General features: G+C 36.9%; 1 protein-coding gene across 3 annotated transcripts in view; it reads right to left on the reverse strand.

The window, feature by feature from the left end:
• TENM1 (teneurin transmembrane protein 1) overlaps positions 1 to 26,555 on the reverse strand; it is a 911,501-nt gene that overhangs the window by 374,083 nt on the left and 510,863 nt on the right. For all 3 annotated transcript variants that reach the window (XM_061409574.1, XM_061409573.1, XM_061409572.1), the window contains one exon: positions 12,390 to 12,628. In XM_061409574.1, coding sequence (XP_061265558.1) covers positions 12,390 to 12,628 — 239 coding nt within the window. The remainder of the gene's footprint in view (positions 1 to 12,389; positions 12,629 to 26,555) is intronic.

Here is a 26,555-nt window from a genome sequence, read left to right on the forward strand (position 1 = left end):
AAAATTTGTGGGAATGAGCACTGACTATCTAGATTGTGAGCAAAAGAAATCTCGATTTGAATTCTCTCCTTTAAAAAAAAACACACACACAAAATTAAGTATGTTATTTAGCTCTACAAAGCAATATCCTGGGTGTTTTACATGGTTTGCTAATTAAATTAAAAAGAAAACCTATAAGGACGTTATCAAGATTCCCATTTTACAGATGAGGAAGCTGAGGGATGGAGGCAGTAATGAAGCTACCAAAGTGAATGAGATGCTTTTTGGTGAGTGTACTTATCGATAGGACACTTTGTGAGAAAGGGCACTGTCTGTGAAGATTCTTGGGGAAAAAACTCGACTTAAATTCTATCTATTAAAGAAAATTAAGTATGTCACGTAAATGGAGCAAGCAATGTCCTGGGTGTTTTGTATGCTCTATTTCATTTAATTAAAAATATGATGAAGGTGTTATCAACATTCCCAATTTTATAGACGAGGAAACTCATTTATAGATGAGGGATAGAGGCATTAATAAAGATACTAGTAAGTGAAAGAGATGCTTTTAGGTGAGCATGTACATGTGTACTTAGTAAACTTTGTGGGAAAGGGCACTGGCTATCTAGATTGATGGGGAAAACAGTTGATTTCAATTCAACCTATTAAAAAATGTAAATATATTACTCAGATCTACTAAGAAATGTCCCAGGTATTTTACATGCTCTGCTTCATTTAATTAAAAAAAAAAAAAACCTACAAGTAAGGTGTTATCAACATTCCCATTTGATAGATGAGGAAACTGAGGCTAGAGGCATTAATATGTTACTAATAAGTAAAAGGCTTCCCTGATAGCTCAGTTGGTAAAGAATCTGTCTGCAGTGCAGGAGACCTGGGTTTGATCCCTGGGTTGGGAAGATTCCCTGGAGAAGGGAAAGGCTACCCACTCCAGTATTCTGGGCTAGAGAATTCATAAGTAAAAGAGATCCTTTTTGGTAAGCATTTTTATCAACACTTAGTAAAATCCGATGGAAAGTTCATTTACTACCTAGATTGTGAGCAAAATAAATCTCGATTTCAATTCTATTAAAGAAAAACAAAATGAAGTATGTTAACTTAGATCTATGAAGCAATGTCCTGGGAGTTTTAAATGCTTTGCCTAATTTCATTAAAAAGAAAATCAACGAGGAAGGTGTTATTAACATTCACATTTTATAGATGAGGAAACTGAGGCACTGAGGCATAAATGAAGTTACTAGTAAGTGAAAGAGATGAGTTTTGGTGAGCCTATTTACCAATAAAGGTAAACCTTGTGGGAAAGGGCATATATCTAGATTGTTGGGCAAAAAAAATTTGACTTCAATTCTACTAAAAAAGAACAAAATTAAGTATGTTACTTAGTTCTACTAAGCAAAGTCCTTAGTATTTTACATTCTGTGTTTCATTTAATTTAAAAGAAAATCTATGAGAAAGCTGTTTTCAAGATTCCCATATTATATATGAGGAAACTGAGGTACAGAGTCATTAGTGATGTCACTGGATACTGAGATGCTTTTTGGTGAGTGTTTATCTATACTTAGTAAACTTTGTGGGAAAGGGCATTCTCTACCTAGATTGTTGGGGAAAAATACTTGATTTCAATTCTATATTAAAACAGATAAAATTATTTACTAGATCTACTAAGCAATGTCATGTGGGTTTTACATACACTGCTTCAATTAGTTGAAAAAGATCTACCAGGAAAGTGTTATCAATATTCCCATTTTATAAATTAGGAAACTGAGGCACAGAGGCATTAATGATGTGAATGAGATGCTTTTTGAGAGCGTATGCATTGAAATTTTGCAAACTGTGGGAAAGGGCATTGACTATCTAGATTTTAATTCTATTAAAAAATAAGAATGTTACTTAGATCTATTAAGCAATGTCCTGGGTGTTTACATGCTCTATTTTATTTAATTAAAAAGAAAATATACGAGGAATGTGTTATCATAATTCCCATTTTACAGATGAGGAAGCTGAGACATAGAGGCATTAATGAAGTTACTAATAAGTGAAAGAGAAGATTTTTCATGATAGTATTCATCTACACTTAATAAAGACTGTGGGAAAGGGCACTGTCTATCTAGATTGATAGGAGAAAAACTAGATTTCATTTCTGTTAAAAAAAGATACTTAAATATGTTACTTAAGTCTACTAAGCAATGTCCTGGGTATTTTACATCTCTGCTTCATTTAACTGAAAAAAAAATCTACCAGTAAGGTGTTATCAACATTCCCATTTTATAGAGGAGGAAACTGAGGCTAGAGGCATTAATGAAGTTGCTAGTATGTGGAAGAGAAACTTTTTAGGAGCATATATATATATACATTTAGTAAAATTCATGGGAATGGGCATTGACTATCTATACTGTGAGCAAAATTAACCTCTATTTCAATTCTCTCTATTAAGAAGAAACAAAATTAAGTATGTTAGTTAGATCTACTAAGCAATGTCCTGGGTGTTTTACATTCCCGTTTTATAGATGAGGAAACTTAGGCAGAGAGGTATTAATGAAGTTACTAGTAAGTCAAAGAAATACTTTTTGGTGAGTGTCTTTATCCATACTTAGGAAACTTTGTGGGAAAGAGTGTTGTCTATATAGATTTCCGGGGAAAGAAAACTCGATTTCAATTCTATATATTTTAAAAAAAGTGTGGTTACTTAGATGTACTAAGCATTGTCCTGGGTGTTTTACATGCTCTTCTGCATTTAATTAAACAAAAATCTATGAGGAATGTGTTATCAACACTCCCATTTTATAGATGAGTAAACAGAGGCTAGAGACATTAATGGAGTTACGAGTAAGTGAAAGAGATGCTTTTTGGTGAGCATATTAATGTATACTTAGTAACCTTTTGGGAAAGGATATTTCCCTTTCCTACTTAGAGTGATGGGGGAAAAAAATCTTGATATCAATTCTATCTGTTAAAGAACAAAAAAGAAAAGTTAACTATGTCACTTAGATCTACTAAGCAATGTTCTGGGTGTTTTACATGCTCTGCTTCATTTAAATAAAAAAAAAATCTTTGAGGAAGGTGTTATCAACATTCCCAATTTATAGATGAGGAAACTGAGGCACAGAGGTATTAATGAAGTTACTGGAATGTGAAGAGATGCTTTTTTCATAGCATATTTATCTAAAATTAGTAAGCTTTGTGGGAAAGGGCATAGTCTAGATTTTTTGGAAAAAATAAACTTGATTTCAATTATCTCTATTTAAAAAAATAACATAATTAAGTATGTTACTTCGATCTACTAAGCAATGTCCTGGGTGTTTTACATACTCTGCTTCATTTAATTAAAAAGAAAATCTGTGAGGAAAGTGTTATCAACATTCCCATTTTATAGATGAGGAAACTGAGGCACAGTGGCATTAACGGATTACTAGTAAATGAAAGAGATGCTTTTTGGTGAGCATATTTATCTACACTCGGTTAACTATTAGGGTAAGGGCATTATCTATGTAGATTTTTGAGGAAAAAATACTCAATTTCAGTTCTATTAAAAAAATAATTAAATATGTAACTTAGATCTATTAAGCAATGTCCTGGGTATTTTACTTGTTCTGCTTCATTTAATTAAAAAGAAAATCTATGAGGAAGGTGTTATTAACATTCTCATTTTATAGATGAGGAAACTGAGGCACAGAGGCATTAATGAAGTTACTAGTAAGTGAAAGAGATAAGTTTTGGTGAGAATATTTATGTATACTTGTAAACATTGTGGGAAAGGCATTGTCTACCTAGATTGTTTGGGGGAAAAACTGCAATTTCATTCTCCCTATTTAAAAAAGATAAAATTAAGTATCTTACTTAGATCTACTAAGAAATGTCCTGGGTTTTTTACATGTTCTGCTTCATTTAATTAGAAAGAAATTCTACAAGGAAGTTATCATCAACATTCCCATTTATTAGATGAGGAAACTGAGGCAAAGAGGCATTAATGACATTACTAATAAGTTTACAAGATTCTCTTTGGTAAGCATATTTATCTAAGTAAACTTTGTAGGAAAGGGCATTGTCCATCTAGCTTGTTGGAGCAACAAAACTTGATTTCAATTCTATTTTAAGAAAAAAACAATATTATGTATGTTACTTAGATCTATTAAGCAATGTCTTGGGTGTTTTACATGGTCTGTTCCATTTAATTAAAAAGAAAATCTATGAGGAAGTTGTTGTCAACATTCCATTTTACAGATGAGGAAACTGAGGCATAGAGGCATTAATGAAGTTACCAGTAATTGAAAGAGATCCTTTTTGGTGAGTGTGTTTATCTATACCTCGTAAAACTTGTGGCAAAGGGCATTGCCTTTGGGGAAAAAACTCCATTTCAATTCTCTCTATTAAAAACAACAACAACAACAACAACTAAGTTTCTGAATTTTCCAAAATCAAAATTTGTCTTACTCTGTTTTTTCCCTATATTTTAAAGTATTTGCACTTTTTTTTTTGTCATGCAGGCAAAATAAGCACATTCATTCTATAGCTTTCAGCATGTTATTCCTCCACCATAATTGTAGCCCTAGAAAGGAGGGTAATTTGGACTAGCATAAAGGAGGCAGAAGAAAGCCCTGAACTCACTGTTACTCAATTTTTGTGCAGAGAGCAAGTGAAGTAGGCACTTTGTCCTCTTGAATAGTTCCATTCTTAAGCTTTTGATCACAGAATTGGGTTCAGTATTCTCTCTCTCCTAATTCTGTATTAATAACCATTCTGGTCAACTTTCTATATGTGGGCTATATAGTATGTCATGGCAAAGAGATTTATGGACTTAACTTATTTCATCTGTAGAGTTTGGATACTAACTGCATCCTGTGAAGGTGGGAGGAATTACTACTAATTTCATGGCAAAAGAAAGCAACATCGATACCATTAACTGATCATATTTAGTATGAGAGCCAGAAATCTCTACTCCCCAACTCTTTCAATGCAACAGCCTGTTTGACCCCAAGCACAATGTATTCTTGTGAGTTTCTATTGCCTCTTATATACAAACTGCTGACTGTGGAGAAACTTGATCAAAACATCAAATATTACCAGAGAAGCCAAGTTTGTGCCCTTCACAACCATTGATGAAGTACCTTAACCTCGCCTCCTCTTATGCCTTGCATATGGTCATCTGTCTTCCTGACTACGACTTCATAAGGCTTATTTGTAAATTCAAGCAAATGTGCTTCTGACTGGCACTGATACATCACTGATGCCAAAATATCAGAGAGGATGAAGCATAAGGACCTTTTTTTGGATTCAGATGGAAAATACTACAGATTTATGGGTAAGTGATGACAATAGTCATTCCATAATATCTTCATATAATCAGTATGTTCCCATGCCTCCCTTCACTGAATTTTATGACCTCAAAACTTATTCAAAGAAATTATTTTTTTGCTGACCCAAAAGGTATTGTGGGGAGAAGTGGGGATGGGGCTAGTTGCATGAACCCAGCTCTGACTTTTCACTTGCTGGATTTCCACTGCTTTTCAATGACCACTTACAGAGCCATAATTCACAGAATGACTATTGATGTCCCATTGACATTGATGTGATTTTCCCTAGTGGATTGGGGGCAGCACAGCCTACAGGCATTAGTGTCTAAAGGTTATGTACAATGGACACTAGAGGAAAATGAAATAGCGGAAAGGAATCTGCATGGCAAACAGAAGCAGTAAATAGTTTCAGTGAAAGATCTTAGTTGGGTTACGCAGCAACTGCAGGGGGATTAAAAAAAAAAAAAAAAAAAAAGGCCCGATAACTCTTACAGACTCAGCAAGAGTTGAGAGTGAAATGGTTTCCTATTGTGAAATATAATACTTTTTTATTTCAACCACAGAAAGCCATTTAAAAATCATCTTGTGTGTTACAGTTGTTATGTGACATCTTTCAGCTGAATGCCTATTTATGAATTCCTACTCTACCCTCCTGAGGTGGTCCAGGATACAGCACAGATGGAGTAAGTGGAGGAAGAGATTTTAACCAATTTGTCCAAAATCACATAATGTTCAACTCATGACAGAAGTCAGAACAAAGTTAATGTTTGCCATTAATATTGCCTCATCCTGAACCCACTCAACCTACCGTGCTGTGCTTAGTCGCTCAGTCATGTCCGACTCTTTGTAACCCAATGCATGGACTGTAGCCTGTCAGGCTCCTCTGTCCCTGGGGATTCTCCAGACAAGAATCCTGGAATGGGTTGCCATGCCCTCCTCCAGGGGATCGCCCCAACCCAGGGAATCAAACCCAGGTGTCCTGCACTGCGGGTGGTTTCTTTACCATCTGAGCCACCAGAGAAGCCCTCAACCTACTGTACTAGCATTTAACCTGGTATTTCTGTCTTTTCAAAGTCTCATGGTAAATCATTTCAGTAGATACTCTCACCAATCCACACATCTTAGTTGACGTAACCATTGCAATGGATGGCCTGGTAAATCTAATTTAATTGGTGATTTAATAAGAAAAAAACATGGTGGGTTTACTTAGTAGTGAAAGTGAAAGTTTCTCAGTTCAGTTCAGTTCAGTCACTCAGTCGTGTCTGACTCTTTGCGATCCCATGAACTGCAGCACTCCAGGCCTCCCTGTCCATCACCAACTCCCAGAGTTTACTCAAACTCATGTCCATTGACTCAGTGATGCCATCCAACCATCTTATCCTCTGTTGTCCCCTTCTCCTCCTGCCCTCAATCTTTCCCAGCATCAGGGTCTTTTCCAGTGAGTCAGCACATCACATGAGGTGGCCAAAGTACTGGAGTTTCAGCTTCAGCATCAGTCCATCCGGTGAACACACAGGACGCATCTCCTTTAGGATGGACTGGTTGGATCTCCTTGCAGTCCAAGGGACTCTCAAGAGTCTTCTCCAACACCACAGTTCAAAAGCATCAATTCTTTGGCGCTCAGCTTTCTTTATAGTCCAACTTTCACATTCATACATGACCACTGGAAAAACCATAGCCTTAACTAGATGAACCTTTGTTAGCAAAGTAATGTCTCTGCTTTTGAATATGCTGTCTAGTTTGGTCATAACTTTCCTTCCAAGGAGTAAGCATCTCTTAATTTCCTGGCTGCAATCAGTATCTGCAGTGATTTTGGAGCCCAAAAATAAAGTCAGCCACTGCTCCCACTGTTTCCTCATCTATTTGACATGAAGTGATGGGACCGGATGCCATGGTCTCAGTTTTCTGAATGTTGAGCTTAGAGCCAACTTTTTCACTCTCCTCTTTCACTTTCATCAAGAGGCTCTTCAGTTTTTCTTCACTTTCTGCCATAAGGGTGGTGTCATCTGTGTATCTGAGGTTATTGATATTTCTCTCAACAATCTTGATTCCAGCTTGTGTTTCCTCCAGCCCAGTGTTTTTCATGATGTACTCTGCATATAAGTTAAATAAGCAGGGTGACAATATACAGCCTTGATATACTCCTTTTCCTATTTGGAACCAGTCTGTTGTTCCATGTTCAATTCTAACTGTTGCTTCCTGACCTGCATACAGGTTTCTCAAGAGGCAGGTCAGGTGGTCTGGTATTCCCATCTCTTTCAGAATTTTCCACAGTTTATTGTTCCACACTGTCAAAGGCTTTGGCATAGTCAATAAAGCAGAAATAGATGTTTTTCTGGAACTCTCTTGCTTTTTCGATGATCCAGCAGATGTTGGCAATTTGATCTCTGGTTCCTCTGCCTTTTCTAAAACCAGCTTGAACATCTGGAAGTTCACGGTTCATGTATTGCTGAAGTCTGGCTTGGAGAATTTTAAGCATCACTTTACTAGCGTGTGAGATGAGTGCAATCGTGTGGTAGTTTGAGCATTCTTTGGCATTGCCTTTCTTTGGGATTGGAATGAAAATGGACCTTTTCCATTCCTGTGGCCATGCTGAGTTTTCCAAATTTGCTGGCATATTGAGTCCAGCACTTTCGCAGCATCATCTTTCCAGATTTGAAATAGCTCAACTGGAATTCCATCACCTCCACTAGCTTTGTTCGTAGTGATGCTTTCTAAGGCCCACTTGACATCACTTTGTGGGATGTCTGGCTCTAGGTGAGTGATCACACCATTGTGATTATCTGGGTCATGAAGATCTTTTTTGTACAGTCTTCTGTGTATTCTTGCCGCCTCTTCTTAATATCTTCTGCTTCTGTTAGGTCCATACCATTTCCTTCCTTTATTGAGCCCATCTTTGCATGAAATGTTGCTTGGTATCTCTCATTTTCTTGAAGAGATCTCTAGTCTTTCCCATTCTATTGTTTTTCTCTATATCTTTGCATTAATCACTGAGGAAAGCTTTTTTATCTCTCCTTGCTATTCTTTCGAATTCTGCATTCAAATGGGTATATCTTTCCTTTTCTCCTTTGCTTTTCACTTCCCTTCTTTTCACAGCTATTTGTAAGGCTTCCTCAGACAGCCATTTTACTTTTTTGAATTTCTTTTCTTGGGGGGATGGTCTTTATTCCTGTCTCCTGTACAATGTCATGAACCTCCATCCATAGTTCACCAGATATTCTGTCTATCAGATCTAGTCCCTTAAATCTATTTCTCACTTCCACTGTATGGTCATAAGGGATTTGATTTAGGTCATACCTGAACGGTCTAGTGGTTTTCTCTACTTTCTTCAATTTCAGTCTGAATTTGACAATAAGAAGTTTGTGATATGAGCCACAGTCAGCTCCTGGTCTTGTTTTTTTGACTGTATAGAGCTTTTCCATCTTTGGCTGCAAAGAATATAATCAGTCTGATTTCGGTGTTGGTCATCTGGTGATGTCCATGTGTAGAGTCTTCTCTTGTGTTGTTGGAAGAGGGTGTTTGCTATGACCAGTGCATTCTCTTAGCAAAACTCTATTAGCCTTTGCCCTGCTTCATTCTGTACTCCAAGGCCAAATTTGCCTGTTACTCCAGGTGTTTCTTGACTTCCTACTTTTGCATTCCAGTCCCCTGTAATGAAAAGGACATCTTTTTTGGGTGTTAGTTCACTTGTGTCCAACTCTTTGTGACCCCAGGGGCTATAGCCTGACAAACTCCTCTGTCCATGGAAGTCTCCCGGCAAGAATACTGGAGCTGGTTGCCATTCCCTTCTCTAGGGGACCTTCCTGATCTAGCGATCGAACCTGGGTCTCCTGCATTGCAGGCTGATTCTTTACTGTCTGAGCCATCAGGGAAGCCCAAGTAGTAAGTGAGCTGCAAAGTTTATTGCAGTGCTAGGACAGCAGCAAGGCCTGGCACTCAAAAGCTTGTCCTCTAGAGTCAGTCTGCTCTGGCTTAAAGCTCAGGATATCCCCTTCTTAGTGATGTGACCTCTTAATTTCCGTGTGACCTATATGTGATCTCTTACATTGGCTATGCCTCAGTTGTCTCATTTATAAAACAGATTTAATCTGATAACTATCCTTAATGACTGTTGTGAGGATGCAATGAGCTAATACAAGTACAGTGCTTAGTGTAATTTTTTTTTTCAGTAACTTTTATGCACAGAGTTGCTATGTGCCAGGCAGTGTTTGTGGAGCTGGGATACAGCCATGAATAAAACAGTTAACTCTGAGAAACAGTGAATGTTAACAGTGAGTAGTAATTATAAAGATGATGCTTTTGAACTGTGGTGTTAGAAAAGATTCTTGAGAGTCCCTTGGACTGCCAGGAGATCCAACCAGGCCATCCTAAAGGAGATCAGTCTTGGGTATTCACTGGAAGGACTGATGCTGAGGCTGAAACTCCAATACTTTGGCCACCTTATGAGAAGAATTGACTCATTGGAAAAGATCCTGATGCTGGGAGGGATTGAGGGCAGGAGGAGAAGGGGATGACAGAGGATGAGATGGCTGGATGGCATCACCGACTCAATGCACATGAGTCTGGGTGAACTCCCGGAGTTGGTGATGGACAGGGAGGCCTGGCGTGCTGCGATTCATGGGGTCTCAAAGAGTCGGACACGACTGAGCGACTGAACTGAACTGAATGGTAACAACAGCAATAATAATATTTAACATTTATGACATACTTATATGGCTCAGCTGGTAAAGAGTCTGCCTGCAATGCAGGAGACTTGGGTTTGATCCCTGGGTTGGAAAGATTGCCTAGAGAGGGGAAAGGCTTTCTGCTCCAGTATTCTGGCCTGGAGAATTCCATGGACTGTATAGTCAATGGGGTTGCAGAGTCGGACACAACTGAGCAACTTTCACTTCACTATGTTTTAGGCAGTCTTCCAAGTTCTTTAGATATATTAACTCCTTTAATTAGATGACAACCCTATGTTACAGGTAGTGTTTTAGGACAATTTTACAGATGAGAAAATGGAGGCCTTAAAAGGGTAAATAATTTGCCAAAGATAATGTGCGTAAGAAGTGGCAGAGGTCTGAATATCCTTGTTCATGACCATTGTACTGTATTGCCTTGTTGTCATATTAAATATATTAATATATGCCACTGTTTACCCTATGAAAATGGCAGTCCTTGAAATAACTGAAACATTTCATTTTCACATCTGAAATGAACGTATAATCTAATTAAACAAGGCTCAGAATGTATAATACAATTTTTATATAAGTGGGCATGTAAAAAATTTAAATAGAAACACAGGTTTGGACAGAGTATAAATCTATTAATAAAGAACTTGGATTTGTTTATTCCAAATGTAGAGTCTTATGTCTAAAATATCATCTCTTTGTACAGTAAAAGCTAAAAGAAGATAACCTATAAGATAAAAATTGGTCTCATAATTGAACAAGGACATTTTAAAGGGCCTCTAATGTATTTAAACTTGTCAAATTATTCCTTGATTTGAATGATACCATATTAAAATCCTGTTTATATTACAGTACTTTCTCATCTCAGACCTCCATTCCTTCCGCATCATTCCTCATTAAACGTTATTACAATCTAAATAAATGTTCATACTGAGTTGTCCTAAATTGTCTGAGATAAAGGACGTATTTTTGATCTTATAGGTTAATATTATCCACATCTAATAGAAGCATTGTTCAATATATTCAGATTGTACAATGAAAATAGAAAAGAGGTAATCATGAACATCAATATAGGCTGTGATCTTATATTGCTGACATTATCAGTGACTCCCCTACAAAATATATTTGCTTACTTACTATCCTTTGTTCTATGACTCATAAAAACTGGTCATGAGAACTTTCTTATTGTTCACATTTTTAATAAACCAGACTCAACAAAACTTACTTTTTTATAATTAGAAGAAACTCTAAATTCCTTTTTTATCTATCTCTCAGAATCATATTCAATATATCTTTCTGGATAATTCCCCTTCAATTAGGAAATCAGGCTAAACTTGAAAGGAAGATATGAGTGACATACTTAGAAAGAATTTTTTTTCTACCATCATATGTTAGTCTTCTAGGAATACTGCTTCCACAAAATACATATTTCTTAAGTTAATTTACATTTTAGACCACAAAAGCACTCAAACAAGGAAATTAATGTTCAGTCAAATTAAAATGTCATCCAGAAAAATCAATATGACTTGCTATTGAGAAAGGGTGACTTGGGGGCTTCCCAAGTGGCTCAGTGATAAAGAATATGCCTGCAATGCAGGAGACACGGGTTCGAACTCTAATTTGGGAAGACCCCCTGGAGAAGAAAATGGCAACCCACTCTAGTATTCTTGCCTGGGGAAATCCCAGGGACAGAGGAGCCTGGCGGGCTTCAGTCCATATACGTTGCAAAGAGTCAGACACGACTTAGTCATTGAGCATGTGAGTGCACGCACGCACACACACACACACACACACACAAAGGGTGACTTTAATCAAGATGCCTCAAGAAGAAGAATATTTTTCTTAAAGGTAGAAAGTGTGCCTCACTACTATTTTCTCCTTTATCATTGCAAACACAGTAACCACACAATTTTGCCGCCATTTACCGAGTGAAAATAAGAAGACATTTTTTTAGTCCCAGTGTAAAATTCCACATCCTTGGAAAGAAATTATGCCCTAGATTTTCCAATAGCTTCCAAATAACTACTACTTTAATGAAATTGCTACCTGAAAATTCAGTAGCAGTATTATTTTTTAACTATAATTTAAGAAGCTACTGTAGATTGGTACTTATGACTTCTAATGAGAAAACCATAACAACCTTCTAATTGAAGGGAAAATGGTTAACTACAGTAATTGCAATCAATAAGACTGTGTTAGTAGTATAAATATTTCTTCTCAAAGAGCAGTTCTTACCCTCCTCAGCAGTATTTAAGGTTAGGAAGTACCAAAAAAACCGAATTAGAAATCTATTTGTTATTTGTAATACTAAGCCTTAGTTCAAATTTGTAGGTCAGAGAGTATAGAAAGAAACCCCTCACTCCCAACTCCAGCACAAGCAAAACCAGATTTTGATGAAGAAGAAAAGTGAAGCATGGCAAAAAGGGCTTACCAATCACATAGGCTAGTAACAAGGCCAGAGTCACTGTGATTGCAGTGGCACTCAAGGCTGTGCACTTCCAATTGCAGCACCTGTAGGGTTTGCTGAAGGTAAAGGCAGGTCTGGAAAAGGTGCTTCGAGGAAGTGGCCTGGGAGGAGGCGAGTACACAGTATTGGATGTCAGTGGGTAGTTCTGACTGGCTGCACTAAAGATGGCCGAGGAACCAGATCCGTGCTTGAATAGGAAATGCCTGCAGAAAAGAAACAAAAATTTGGGCTATCAAAACCAAAGCCACTTGCTACAGAAACATAAACCCCATTAAACAATCATGCTACAATAGAGCAAAAGGGAACTAGGAAGAACTCAACAAAATTTTCATACACCTAACACTTAACTCCACAATGCCCATGGTGGTCTTCTTTTTGTCTTCCTATTTTAGATTTTTAAGAGGAAGAAAGAGATCTTCTGTTCCTGAATTTTTGACTAATGAGGTTCTCAATCTCTGAGCATTACCCTTCCACATTTGGTGGCATTCACTATACCGTACCCTTTCATTTAATATAATACGCAAGAACAGGAGGAGAAGTATCATCAGGCATTTTGATAATATGAATGGCCCAGAGGCCAGTATTTAGAGACTAGCTTTCACAGACACATTTTCACCTAATATTTTATTACAAAAATTGCCAAACATACAACTAAAGCAAAGAATTTTTATAACAAACATACATCTACTCCAGAGAATATCAAGTGAAGAAATTCAGTAAATCTGGACTAGGTCCTAAGCAAGTATATTTTAATAAAACATCCTAGGTAAGTTTAATGTGTATCTCCAGTTGAGCAGCACTGGTCTTAAAAATACTAGATTTAAATTTTAAAAGACGATTATCAAATAAATATTTTTAAAAATAAAAAAACAAAACCACACATATACTTGTGAACTAGATTCTATACTTAACATATGATTATATTCACTTTATCACATTTTTATCCATCTCACCATTCCTGTCTTAATCCATCTTTTTAAAAAACATCTCATTTTTTATTTCATTTGTAAGCATTTCAAAATAAGCTGCATACATCAGTACACTTCTCTTGACATATTTTAAATTTTATATTATTATCTAGAGTTCAATAAGTTCTTACAGATTTTTAATGTAAAATTTATACACAATTAGTTTGAGTTTTTTAGATTCCACATATGAGTGATATCCTACAGTATTTCTTTCTCTGATTTATCTCACAGCATAAGATCCTTGAGGTCCGTACATGAACTGGTAAAAACAAAGAGCAGAGTATTGGTTACCAAGGGCTGATAAGTGGGGATGGGGGGATGTTTAAGGCTACAAACTTGCAACTAGCAGAGAAACAAGTCTTGGAGATCTAGTGCACAGTATTGTTATAGACAATAATAATGTAAAAAAAAATAAAAGATGCTAAGGTGGTAGATCTTAATTATTCCCAATACAAAAAGTAAGAATAATTATGTGATAGAGATGTTAGCTAATACTACAGATGACAATGGTATTGCAATATAAAAATATCAATTCAATATGGTGTACACAAACTTATACACTGTTATAAGTAAATATATTTCAATTTAAAAACTATACACAATTAAATGCACAAATTTGCAGTGTAACTTTTCTGTGACCTAACAAATGCAATCACCTGTGCAACCCAAAGCCCTGTGAAGATACAGAACATTTCCGTCACCCCAGGAAGTGTCCTGTCTTTCTAAGTAAATCTCTGTCTCTAATCCCCAGAGGCAACTGCTAGTTTGCATTTTTTTTTCCTACCCTGCATTAATTTTACCTGTCCCAGAACTTCATACTGCTGTCATGTTTGATTTACTAAAGGATGTTTATTGACAGCTCATGACTATTGTAATATGGATATTTCATAAACAGTAGTGATACATTCCCATGGAAGCAGTTGGCATGAAAATGATTTTGCGTAATACTTTACCCTTACCAAGTGCTAAGTACCATGCATTGTGTTAAACACTCATTCTCTCAGTTAATATTCACTCATATGGAATAGGCTATATTATTATCTTCATGGTGTATTTAAGAAATGGAGGCCTAAAGAGGTTAAGTAACTTGCTTAAATCCACCTAGTAAAAGAATAACAAAGCCATAATAGGATCCCTGGCCATTCCAGCTCCAAAGTCCTCAATCTACTACTCTACTCTTCAGCCTAGGGCAGTAAAACACACAGCTAACTAGAAAACATTCTGTTGCCACGTGTTAATGTAATACTTCACAAGACCCTTCTACTGAACAAAGAGACAACATCACCTTGTACATGTCACATAACGCTCATCATTAGGAATATTTGAAAACTGATTTCTAGCGTCCATTTTTAAAGAATGAAAGCATGTACGTTTAAATGAAAAAAATAACTGTCCACATGTCAGTTAATGAAACTGTCCACATTAGAGTTTTGCTTTAGTTTATGAGGATAAATGGTATTTAAAGGGCAGGATTGCTGAGGGGAGTGGAGATTCACAAGACTTTCTGGAAGATAATTGGCTTTCTATAACAAAAGGCTTAAAAGATGCATATTCTTTGTCCAAAAATTATGCCTACAGGAATTTCTCCTTAGGAAATGATGTGTATGACAATGTATATTGCAGTGTTATTTATAACAGCACAAGATAAACACTCGGATGTTCATTAATATTATTTTATAAATACAGAGAATACTATACAACCATTACAAATTTAATTGTAAAAGAATATTCACTAGAAAAAGTGTTTACAGATCATCAAGTAAAATCATGTAGGTTTCAAAACAAGGTGGGCAATACAATTTTTAAAATAAAAGATATGCTCATGGAAAAATAATAATTTGTGTTACCTTTGGATAGTAGGCTTATTTCTTTAAAATTTTCTGCCTTGAGCTTATATTTTTTCTTGTAACTAGTATCGAAAAGATAGGGAGTGGGATGGGTGGAAAGAATGCAGTAACTAACACCAACCACAGGCACAGTTGGTTCTATTTATGTGCATGATTTATTGAGTGCCTAGAAATGTCAGGTACCAAATTAGGTACTTTATATGCAATATTTTGATCCTAATATGTCTGTGGGGTTGATATTATTATTGTAATCTTACAGATGATGAAACAGAGACCAAAAGAGGTTTAATAGGAGCAAAGTGGTATGATAACAGCAAAATGATATGATGATAAGGGTCTTATCATAATGAGGTAACATTCATTAAGTGCTTATTTGTGCCAGACATTATTCTAATTAATTCATAAAGCATTATATAATTTAAGCTTCACAACAACCCCATTAGAGTAAGCATTTACATTTACAGATGAGAAAACCAACACAGAGAGAGGTTAAGTAATTTGTCCACAGTCCAACACCTAGTAACTGGTAAAGCGGACTTTCAAGCCCAAGAAGTCTGGCTCTAGAGCCATTGATCCTAACTACGACATTATAGCACACCACACCAGGGTTCTGCAGTTAGTGGACACAAGAAAATTTGAACCCAGGCCTTGTACATCACAGAAGAAGCATGCTCTGTGTTCATTTGGTCATGTGGATGATACTGAATTGAGCCACACTTTTACCCTGTTGCCTTTGGTACCCGAGGGAAAAACATGAGAATGATGGCTATAGAATCAGTTAGAAAGGATCTCAGAAATCATCTAGCAGCTCAACATGCTCATTCTGCAGATATAAATGGAGGCCCAGAGAATAAAAGTGGATTACTTAAAAGAAACATCAGCAGCTAATGGCATGAATGAATTGGGGACTTGTAAAATAGTATATTTCCATTGCCTTGTGCTACCTGCCAACCAGTCTTCATGGAATCACCACAGAGTTCTAATTTGGATTAACTGACCCAAGCTAACCAAACACAATCTGTTCAAACAGTACTACATAATACATATCTATTTTTTTCTGTAGGTCACATGTTCTCACAGTAAGTTTTAAAGACCATCTTAATTGTTTTGAATGAATGGGGGACCATTAGAGAGAAGCTAGTGTTCGGTCATCAGGACTGTAAAGGAATTATTGCTGCTTTTAAAAGCACTGAATGTATCCCTAGAATGGAAAAACAGTACATAGCAGAAATAAGATTAAATACATTTTATTGAAAAAGTGACTCATAGCATTAGGTTTCTTTCATTTGATTGTACTTCCTCATTAGTCCCTGAAATAATCACCTTCATGTCATAAGGAGGTAGATTTCTTCTTTGATGTCTTATCTCTCCCAGCCTATGTTTTCTGTGACCATCTAATATACTAGTGAGGGAAAGTATAGCACTTTGTAAACAGCAGAGTGGAGAAGCCTCCCCATCTCCCTATCACAACTTGTAGTTACTCTGGAGGTGATAAAACATCACTTGCATATAATTGATCATATACAGCAACACTCAAATAAGCTCCTATGGAATAGAAGAGAAATCTAGCAGTATGGGGCTTTTTTATTCAATGTTTGGAGATAAAATCTTTGATCCTCTGCATATTTATGAAGAACAATTGAATTTTTGAGACAACATAAGTGGCCCCATATGTTGGATATTGATTTGGTTTGGTATATCATTAAGAGGTAGAAGAAAGACAAAGAAAGACAGAGAATTGTTGGCTATTATGATGGCAATTACAAGCAATAATCAATATTCCTGAGCACTGTAATTTCATCTTGATATATACCAAAGGATTTCCAAATGCAGTTTCATAAGTAAAATATTACAGCATAATGAATAAATTCAACAGTCGCAGCAGAGCAACATTTAAACTAATTCATATTTGAGTGGAATCCAAATCACAGTCCTTGGTGAGGGTAGATAATAAAATGAGTTCTGGTACTAAGGTTCCTGTTTTCTTATTAACAAGCTGAGATTAAGAGTCTCTGCTGAAAGTGATCTATACTTTGATGTGCATCATGAAAAACAGCAATGCAAATGCTATGTATTGTCAAAGGCTTTGCAGTCCATTGTTGGAAAGCAAAACTACTGCCTAATGTGTTTTCATAGTCCCTGAAAAAAGTAGGAGCATAAAGACAAATGCACAGTGCTAGACTTCAGCTATGTGCTCATAAAATCAGATCATCTGTCTAAGCACATTGCTTTTCCCAGGGGACCTGAGGATATACTAAAATGTTGCTATCAATTTCATACAATTGGGTTTTTTTCCACAGAGGAAATGATAAAAATGCAGTTCAAGAGTTTATGTGTAAGTAGTACTCTCCTTTGCATCTGTTTTAATATTCAACTTCAAATTTAAAAAGGAAAAGCAAGATATTGCCAAAAGGAAATGGGCATATAAGGAAATTGAAAAAAATATCTTTAAGACTGATGAGACTCAGTGGTGGTAAATGGGAATATAATAAATGCTCCTGTAAGGATTTTAAAGGGGGAAAATGTACTATCTCTTTTTAAACCCTACATACAACATAATTCTGAGGGTATCTGTTAGCACTAAATGATGTGATTTAATGTGGCACTTGAAATTCTATAGGAAATAAACAGAAATCTACAGCTTTCTAACAACAGATGCATAAATAACCAGTGAATTTCTCCTTTTACATCTTGTAAACATACTTAGGAGATGTGTTTCCAAACCTGCATTCACTTAGTTACAAGCATTAGACTCATTTTTTTACCCAGAAGAAGGAATTTAACTTACTGCCAGTTAAAAGCTGAGGTTTATTTTTAAAAAAATAATAAAGAGGAAGACTGCAATGAAAAGGTCTTGAGTCAAGTTATTAGGGCCAAATCACATTCAGATATGGAAGTGGAATTTAGATATTTACTCTTTTTAAAAATTATAAAATGCATTTTTTATTGTGATACAAAAACACAAAATACAAAATTTACTACCCTATACCATTTTAGAGTGTATAGTTCAGTAGTATTAAGTATATTCCCATTATGGTGAAACAGATCTCCAAAACTACTTCATCTTGCGCATGTGAAACTCTAAACCCATTAAACAACTCCTCTTTCCCCAATCTCCTCAGCCTCTGGTAACCACCATTCTAATTTTTTTCCTCAAATTTGACTATTTTATATACTTCATGTAAGTAGAATCATTAAATATTTGTCTTTTTGTGACATTTCACTTAACATGATATTCTCTAGCTTTAACTATGTGACTGGATCTCCTTCCTTTTCAAGGCTGACTAATTGCATGTATATATCGCTATTTGTTTGGCCATTCATTCATTGATGAACACTTGGGTTGCTTCCACCTGTTGGTTACTGTGAATAATGCGCTATGAACATGGGCATGCAAATATCTCTGAGATCCTGCTTTCTATTCTTTTGAATATATATCCCAAATTGAGAGTGCTGGATCATGTGCCAGCTCTATTTTAATTTTTACAGGAAATCTCCATACTGTTCTCCATAGTAGTTGTATCATTTTACATTCCCACCAACAGTGCAGAGTTCCATTTCTCCACATCCTTGCTAACACTTGTTATTTCTTGTCTTTCTGATGACAGCCATCCTAATGCGTATGAGGTGACACTTCATCATGGTATTGATTTGTATTTCTTTGATGACTGGTGATGTTGAGTGTCTTTTCATGTGCTTGTTGGCTGTTCTTCATATCCTATTTGGAGAAATGTGTATTCACAGATATTTATTCTTATGCCTTCAAAAACATGAGAAAATAAAAGAAAATGGCATGCTGGGTCAGCCCCATTTTCTTCTCTGACAAGAATATTTCATGTTGTTTTGTGGCAAAGTGTGATTACTGGCAAGATACCAACCTCAACATCTCTAGTTTTTACATAATAGCCTATTCTTGATACTCCTTTTTAGGATAAATAGAGCCAAACTCTGTTTGAGCCTAAATGCTATTATTAGCTTGGACAACGTCTTAGGGTAACATTTTTTTTTTATTAACAGCTATGTAAAAGTAGATTTCAATTTATTTGTTCTAGGGTCCTTTCTTTCAAATTTTAGGCCACCCTGTCCATATGTCCCATTCAAACCTTATATGCAAGGGTTCATAAAGAAGTCTATAGTCTCTCCATGTTTTCATAGTTTTTAACAGTTTTTTTTTTTTTTTTTAAATAGTGTCAGGATATCTATGGATTGGGCTTTCCTGGTGGCTCAGCGGTAAAGAATCCACCTACAATGCAGGAATCACAGGAAAGGCAGGTTCAATCCCTAGGTCAGGAAGATCCCCTGGAGGTGGGCATGGCAACTCACTCCAGTATTCTTGCCTGGAGAACCCCATGGACAGAGGAGCCTGGCAGCTACAGTCCATAGGGTTGCAAAGAGTAGGACATGACTGAAGTGACTTAGCATGCACGCACGCATCTATTGGGTTGGCCACAAAGTTTGTTTGCATTTTAACCATATCTAAACCTTAATTTTTCTAAGTTTAAGCCTTGGTTCTATAATCTATTTTTTTAAATTTGAGATGACTGGTTTATTATTTTACTTATTTATTGATTGATCTTCATTGTGGTGCAAGAGCTTCTTACTGCAATGGCTTCTCTTTCTGTAGAGCATGGACTCCAGGCCCATGGGCTTCAGTAGTTGCAGAACAACTACTGAACAGCCACAGCTCAACAGTTGTGGCACATGGCCTTAGTTTGCCCCATGGCATATGGAATCCTCCTGGACCAGGAACTGAACCATTTCCCCTGTGTTGCCAGGTGGATTCTTATCTACCATACCACCAGGGAAGTCCTATAATCTATTCTTAAGTGGTAATATTCTATGATCTAGATCAGCATTCTTGTGATTTTCCAAGTGAGGTAGCTTGTTGCTAATGGGAGAGATCTTTAGAAATCTTTTTTTTTTTTTTTGGTGGCTATTATTTCCTCTTGCCTGTTAATCAGAAGTAATATCTGCCCTACCTCATCAGTTGCCTCTGGACTGTATATTCGCTAAGGGCAGAGACCTAGTCTTAATTTTTACATTCCTGTCTCATACTTCAAAGGTACTCATTGAATAAATATTGATTTGAAAGATGTTTTTGCTTCTTCTAAAAGGATCTTGATTCCCTGTACAGAAAGAATGAGGCTTGGGGACTCTAAAATAACTGTTTCACTTGTGAGAAAATAATCTCTTGCATTCCTGAATGTGAAAGGACAATTATCATTCACAGCAATTATTTCTAATTATTCATATTTTTATTAACAAATCTTTCCTTACTCAAATGTCTCAAACTGAGATGAGATGTGACTCAACTATTTCTTTGACTTGTTTGTTTCTTTTAGATTGTGAAAATAAAATGAAAGCTTATCACTGGAAAAACTTTAGCTTTGATTATACAGACCTTTGTCAGCAAAGTGATGTCTCTGCTTTTTAATACATTATCTAGGTTTGTCATATCTTTCCTTCCAAGGAGGAAGTGTCTTTTAATTTCATGGCTGCAGTCACTTTCCACAGTGATTTTGGAGCCCAAGAAAATAAAGTCTGTCACTGTTTCCACTTTTACCCCATCTATATTATCCACATGTCATAGTTGAGAAAGCTGAGTTTCAGCTGCTAAGTTTAAGTAAATTTCCAAAGTCATGCAACTGGTAAATGATAGAATTGGGAATCTACTTAAGTTTTTTTGATTACTGGAATACAATCTACATAGAATCATGCCTAACAAACAAGTGGTGCTCAACAAATACATTTCTTTTTGGCCACATGCCAGATCTTAGTTCTTTGACCAGGGATCCAACCCGGGCACCTGGGGCAGTGGAAGCATGGAGGCCTAACCACTGGACTACCAGGGAATTATCTCAATAAATACTTTAAACTCTATGCATGAACAATGAAATCCATCTACTTAACCACTATGCACATACTAATATGACATCCCTGATTTCATTCCTAATGCTAATCATTCAGTTCAGTTCAGTTGCCCAGTTGTGTCTGACTCTTTGTGACCCCATGAACCGCAGCACACCAGGCCTCCCTGTCTATCACCAACTCCTGGAGTTTACTCAGACTCATATCCATCGAGTCAGTGATGCCATCCAGCCATCTCATCCTCTGTCGTCCCGTTCTCCTCCTGCCCCCAATCCCTCCCAGCATCAGAGTCTTTCCAAATGAGTCAGCTCTTTGTATCAGGCAGCCAAAGTACTGGAGTTTCAGCTTCAACATCAGTCCTTCCAATGAACACCCAGGACTGATCTCCTTTAGGATATGCTAATCATTAAGGTCACAAAATCTTCCTAATCACATGATCATGTGGCATTTCTCTTTTCAAAATGAATATATATGAGCTTGTTATTCCACTGAATGTGTTTTTATAGGAATATTTATTTTGACTTTTAATTACAGAATTGACATAATATTAGGACAATACATACTTATGAAAGTGAACTAATTGTCATGTCTCTTTGATTAGAATACATCAGAATGTTTTTAATTCAACAGTGTAACAGACTTCTGTATAGAAACTAAACATGTCTATAAAAGGACATCTAGAGAGATGCTAGAGTTAGTAGGGCTGGCGTACATGTATATATATGTGTGTGTGTGTGTATACATACATATATATATATATATATATATATATATATATAATGGTAGAGAAAGAAAATACTACATATTCTCTAATGTTTGACCAAGATGCTTTAGTAGTCTCCAAAATAAATGAAAATAAACAATTATGCTCCACTTTATAATAACGCCCTTCCAAGTCATCGTATCATTCTCTTCCTCTAAGTTAAATTCATGCTCTGTAGATGTAATTTTAATTTAAAAATTGATATTAAGAAACTCTACACCCCTTGAAGGGTAAATATCAAATTAGAATTTTCTATTAATGTAAATGTTCCTGTATTAAAAGGCTATGGCCAGCATACAAAAATTATTTACTTAGATTAGTAAAATTACCATTTTTCATTCTCTTTATCTTTAAAGGTAATTTACGTTCCAAGATGTGACAGCTGTAATCCTTTCAAATTAGAAACAATTTGGAAAGCTACTGATAGGTAAGACTTTCAATCCTCTTATGATTTTATACATCTTCTCCATGAAAGCATAACAAGATACCACCCCACAGTTTTCAAGACTTCGTTTCCCACCAGGGACCATTTTAAAATAGGAACAAACATGGGAACTAGGCAAAATTTATGAGCACACATTTAAAATTAAACCAGATCTCAAATTTACTAGGAGTTAAGAGAAATTCATTCATTTTGTAAAGAAATTCAGTTATATTTCCCTTTGCAAATGCTAAAAGTCCATTCCCAATTTTACTCACCAGAGCAACCTGCTGATTTTGTAGAATTGGTCTTCACTAGTTAGTTGGCTTACTTATTTATTTTTCTTTTTAGGGGAGTAGGTAGTGGGCAGAGTATTATATACCTTAATTACCTTTTTATTAATATTCGTTTTCCTCAGATATGTATTATACTCTTTTATTTTATGAGCCAGTTGACATGGTATACTTTTCTGTATCATTTCTTTTTATTGAATTGTAATCTGTATTAGCAAGAACATTTTATTTTAAAGAAAAAGTGTTTCAAACTAAATACAAAGGAGTATAATAAGGACAGAGCCTAAGAGTTTACCACTAAGCTCTTCAGGTTAAAAATCTAGATGATCATTCGAGTGCAACTTTTAAAGGATGTTGATCAACATTTGCTTACGTTAGCTTTCATTTCTCTGAAAGTCTTACTCATACATGTATAATAAAGGCAATAATGTTTTTTATAATGCCATAAGATAACAAAAGGAATGCCTCTCAAATCAGTACTCTAGCCTATTCAGCATAACGTTTCTCTAAGAGACAAACTGGCAAAGGGCACAGCTGTCCTCTGAAATATTAGCCTCAAAATCAAAGATGTGGCCTGAGGCAGAAACTTTCTTCTCCTGATAAACGTCCATATTCTCCTTTTCTCTTGGGCACACAGACAGACTACATTTCCCAGTCACAGTTTCCATTAGATGTGGTCATGTGACTGAGTTCTAGATAATGAAATGTGAAGGGTGACAAAAAGTGGTGTTTGACACTTTCAGTCTTCAGCCGGAAAACTTCCAACCCATGATTCTCAATCTCCTTTATCCACTGACTAAAAGAGAGAAGATTCAAATATGCGAGGATTCTAGTCCATTCGCTCCATGGAATATTATGAAGTCATAAAAATATTAAGAATTTTTAACCACATAAGCATATTAGATATGCGACCTTTGTCTCTCTGCACAGCCCTGGCCAGAGCATCTCTGTCCATGACCTTCCCAAACTCACTCCCCTCTTCTCGCAGTCACAGTTCATTGGACCAGAATTGGACATCCAATCTCAGAGATAATCGTATGTTCTCTCCCTCATGCATCTTTCTGTGTGTGTGTGTGTGTTGACTTCTCTTTGAGAAATCTAGACCTAGAAACCTGTCAGCTAGGAAAGCAAAGATGTAAGCTCATTTTGAGTCAGAGCTGGAATTGTAGCATAATAGGGAAACAGGATTTCAAATCCTGAAAGATGATGCTGTGAAAGTGCTGCACTCAATATGACAGCAAATTTGGAAAATTCAGCAGTGGCCACAGGACTGGAAAAGGTCCGTTTTCATTCCAATCCCAAAGAAAGACAATGCCAAAGAATGCTCGAACTACCGCACAATTGCACTCATCTCACATGCTAGTAAAGTAATGCTCAAAATTCTCCAAGACAGGCTTCAGCAATACGTGAACCGTGAACTTCCAGATGTTCAAGCTGGTTTTAGAAAAGGCAGAGGAACCAGAGATCAAATTGCCAACATCCGCTGGATCATCGAAAAAGCAAGAGAGTTCCCGACAAACATCTACTTCTGCTTTTCTGACTATGCCAAAGCCTTTGACTGTGTGGATCACAATAAACTGTGGAAAATTCTGAAAGAGATGGGAATACCAGATGACCTGACCTGCCTCTTGAGAAACCTATATGCAGGTCAGGAAGCAACAGTTAGAACTGGACGTGGAACAACAGACTGGTTCCAAATAGGAAAAGGAGTATGTCAAGGCTGTATATTGTCACCCTGCTTATTTAACTTATATGCAGAGTACATCATGAGAAACGCTGGGCTGGAAGAAGCACAAGCTGGAATCAAGATTGCTGGGAGAAAAATCAATAACCTCAGATATGCAGATGACACCATCGTTATGGCAGAAAGTGAAGAACTAAAGAGCCTCTTGATGAAAGTGAAAGAGGAGAGTGAAAAAGTTGGCTTAAAGCTCAACATTCAGAAAACTAAGATCATGGCATCTGGTCCCATCACTTCATGGCAAATAAGTGGGGAAACAGTGGCTGACTTTATTTTTCTGGGCTCCAAAATCACTGCAGATGGTGATTGCAGCCAGGAAATTAAAAGACACTTACTCCTTGGAAGGAAAGTTATGACCAACCTAGACAGCATATTAAAAAGCAGAGACATTACTTTTCAACAAAGGTCCATCTAGTCAAGGCTATGGTTTTTCCAGTGGTCATGTATGGATGTGAGAGTTGGACTATAAAGAAAGGTGAGCACCGAAGAATTGATGCTTTTGAACTTTGGTGTTGAAGAAGACTCTTGAGAGTCCCTTGGACTGCAAGGAGATCCAACCAGTCCACCCTAAAGGAGATCAGTTCTGGGTGTTCATTGGAAGGGCTGATGTTGAAACTGAAACTCCAATACTTTGGCCACCTGATGCGAAGAGCTGACTCATTGGAAAAGGCCCTGATGCTGGGAAAGATTGAGGGCAGGAGGAGAAGGAGAGGACAGAGGATGAGATGGTTGGATGGCATCACCGATTCAATGGACATGGGTTTGGGTGGCCTCCAGGAGTTGGTGATGGACAGGGAGGCCTGGCGTGCTGCGGTTCATGGGGTCACAAACAGTCGGACAGGACTGAGCGACTGAACTGGATTGAACTGAATAGGGAAACAGATACAAAAACACCCCATCAAGAATGAAATCTGAGAATAGAGCATGCATACAGGGAGAAACAGAGATCCCAGAAAAAAACAGAACAACGAGAAGAGCTCCATCTCTCATTAGGCCTTGTTGCACTCACTGTCCTTTCCCTATGAGACTCTCCTGTATAATTTTTCAAAAACTCCTTTTTTACTAGATTTGATTTTTTAAAGCAGTTCTGTTCACATTAACCAGATAATTTCTAAGGCAATACATGACTTTCCATGTTGGGAAACAAAACCCAGAATTCATGTATACATACATATACATATATGCAGTACAACCAGAACTATGTGCTGTCCCCCACCACACACAAAAAGCAACAATTCCAGTTTCAAATCCCTACTGTGCAGAGATCTAGCGCCAAAGAAATGTAAGGAAATCTTAATAGTTACTAGCTTTGGGGGAGAGAATTTGTAGATATACTTTTGTTTCTGATTTCCTGTGTTTTGTCCTGTTTTTGAAATGAAGCTCTATTACTTCTATTTCTTGTATAAGATCCTTCATGATTTGACCTCTGTAGACCCCTCTGCCTCACCACTGCTATTGTCTCCCATGCTCCCTAAGCTCTGGCCCTCCTATGTCATATACAGTTTCCCAAATGTGCCACTTGGTTTTCAGGCTCCTGTGCCCTTATGTAAGTCTTTTAGAAAGGACAATATCAGAAGAGCTGAGAAATGCCCAAGAATAGTGTAGATACAAAGAAAGGAAAGACAGAATAGAGAGTGAATATAGGAAGGATGAAGAGTGCACGGGAATAGAAAGGAATAGAATAAGGAAGGAAATTTTATAGAAAAGTAGATGATGGGTAGCTATCTATGTGGAGAAGGTAATGGCACCCCACTCCAGTACTCTTGCCTGGAAAATCCCATGGATGGAGGAGCCTGGTGGGCTGCCGTCTATGGGGTCGCACAGAGTCGGACACGACCGAGCGACTTCACTTTCACTTTTCACTTTCATGCACTGGAGAAGGAAATGGCAACCCACTCCAGTGTTCTTGCCTGGAGAATTCCAGGGATGGGGGAGCCTGGTGGGCTGCTGTCTATGGGGTTGCAGAGTCGGACACGACTGAAGCAAGTTAGCAGCAGCAGCAGCAGCTATCTATGCAAAAGTATGATATCATTTGTTAGTTGTTTTGGGGGTCATTCTGGCCTCCATTGCTATAGGCTGTCTAGCTATTAGTCAGCATTGATACACTAAATAGATTTAGTTTAGTGGTTGTTTTAGTCCATCTGGGCTACTATAACAAAATACCACAGACTGGGTAGCTTATAAACAATAGAAATATGTTTCTCACAGTTGCAGAAGCTGGACATCCAT

Source organism: Bos javanicus, chromosome X, assembly GCF_032452875.1.
Source record: "Bos javanicus breed banteng chromosome X, ARS-OSU_banteng_1.0, whole genome shotgun sequence".
In the NCBI taxonomy this organism is placed as follows: Eukaryota; Metazoa; Chordata; class Mammalia; order Artiodactyla; family Bovidae; genus Bos; species Bos javanicus.